This window comes from Didymella exigua (genome assembly GCF_010094145.1).
Source record: "Didymella exigua CBS 183.55 unplaced genomic scaffold M421scaffold_50, whole genome shotgun sequence".
In the NCBI taxonomy this organism is placed as follows: Eukaryota; Fungi; Ascomycota; class Dothideomycetes; order Pleosporales; family Didymellaceae; genus Didymella; species Didymella exigua.
In genome coordinates, this window is record NW_022984824.1 from 223,647 (window position 1) to 225,444 (window position 1,798).

Genomic DNA, 1,798 nt, shown 5'->3' on the forward strand with positions numbered 1-1,798 from the left:
CGAAGTGCTTCAGCCACTCAACTCCAAGCTCGTTGTTCGTCCAGCCGTTGTCGCTGACTGCGATCGCCCAGTCGCGTGGGATCTCTGCCTCCTCGTACCAGGCAGACAAGTGGTATTGGCCAGCAAAGATGAGGAAGGGTGGGATTGTCCAGCCAGCAGCGTTGATCGCAGCGATAACTGTCACCCACTCGCGATTGCCAGGCTGAACAGCCTTTGGCCTGCCTCTCCTCTCTGACCCTGTCACAACAAGCTGAGTCGTGATCTTGCCCATCATAAAGCCAGCCTCGTCAAAGTTGTAGACGTCCTCGTCACAGATCCCCCACTTCGCCTTTGTCTGCTCTACAAGCTCAAACCAGCTGCTGATTAAGGCAGGATCCTCACACAAGGCTCTCTGCCTATCGTACGCTCGATTGAAACGCGTTGTAAGCTTGTCTGATCGCTTAACAAAGTTGCGTGGCCAGTGGACGCCGACGTGACCAACACCGCGCGCAGCCAGCAGCTTATTAGCCATATCACGCACTGCTGCGTACGTAGGCGCAAAACCACGTTGATCCAGATCAAGTATATAGACTACAATTACCTCATCTTCTAGCTCAGTAAGCTTCTTTAAGTTGGGTTGGCAATCGCGTCGTGCAGGCTTGCCAGCGCGTCGGTCGCGCATAGTCATACAAGGGACATTATAGACTACAGCAGCGCAGCTTTCAGACCTGATTTGCTGGGCTTTGATAGAATTAATAGCAAGCTGAATATCAGCTTCATTTAAAGGCGCTTGAGAAGCGTAGCGTGGAGCCATTGCACGTTGAGATGGAAGAGGTGATCAAAGTTGGTGGGGCTGACGACTCGCTTGTATTGACGACTCGCTTATAAAACACGTTAATATTTTCTGCTTAGGTGCCTACTATAAAGGCTGCTTACTAAGGGATTATTATTAAATAGCTGTGTATAGGGTATGTTAGCTTTCTAGGCCTACCTTTAGCTAGAAAAGCTGCTAGTAGTAGAGTTAGAGGTAGAGATAGATAGATCTCTATAATCTTTCTTCCTTAGTAATATCTAGGTAGTTCTAAATCTAGTAATAGATTAGATAGTTATATAGTGTTAGTAGCTGTATTATCCTTGTAGAATAACTTAGCCTCTAGATAGGTAGTTAGACTTAGTACTTCTAGCGTCCTTATAAGGGTAGTAATTTCTTTAAGGGTAGTGTGTATAAGGTTGTTGTATAGGTCCTTAGTCTTGCTATAAAACACTGTTTACTTATTAAAGGTAACATTACGTTTGCTAATTACCCTAGCTAGTAATAGTATCTAGATGCAATAGATGTTAGAGGGTCTATATCTAACAAGATACCTAATCTATACTTTTAGATCTAAGTGTTAGAGGTGTAATTTTCTATAGTATATATTATTAGATATTATAAAGGCTTTTCACCTATATACCTTAAGATAACTAAGGTTTAGTTTATAGAGTAAGGTAATTCTACTAACGTAATCGGCCATTAAGTCGGCCAGGCAATTGAGCCGGCCACCTTATGCAGCCACCCACCTTGACACGCAGATAACTCAACACCACAACGTCGTGCTGTGGCTCACAGTACGTCAAATTAATCCACTCTGTCTACAGTATCTTGCTTACATGTGCGCTTATTGTGCCCAACCTAACCACACCTCCCACAGCGTTAAGAACCCTCTCTACTACCACCTGTTTGCACCCTCTCCTCACGCCTAGGCTGGCGGAATGGGTATACTCCAACGTCCTTCGTGGGTACCCCCCAAAACCTTATCAATAATACATGGATTCTAGC

At 44.9% G+C, this 1,798-nt stretch overlaps 1 protein-coding gene across 1 annotated transcript in view; it reads left to right on the top strand.

Moving 5' to 3' along the window:
• Positions 1-1,495: 1,495 nt before the first annotated feature.
• The window catches only part of M421DRAFT_425844 (uncharacterized protein), a 2,786-nt gene continuing 2,483 nt past the window's right edge, over positions 1,496-1,798 (top strand). The window contains exon 1 of the mRNA XM_033594210.1: positions 1,496-1,697. Within this exon, the coding sequence (XP_033443728.1) occupies positions 1,630-1,697 (68 nt within the window). The 5' untranslated portion in view covers positions 1,496-1,629. The remainder of the gene's footprint in view (positions 1,698-1,798) is intronic.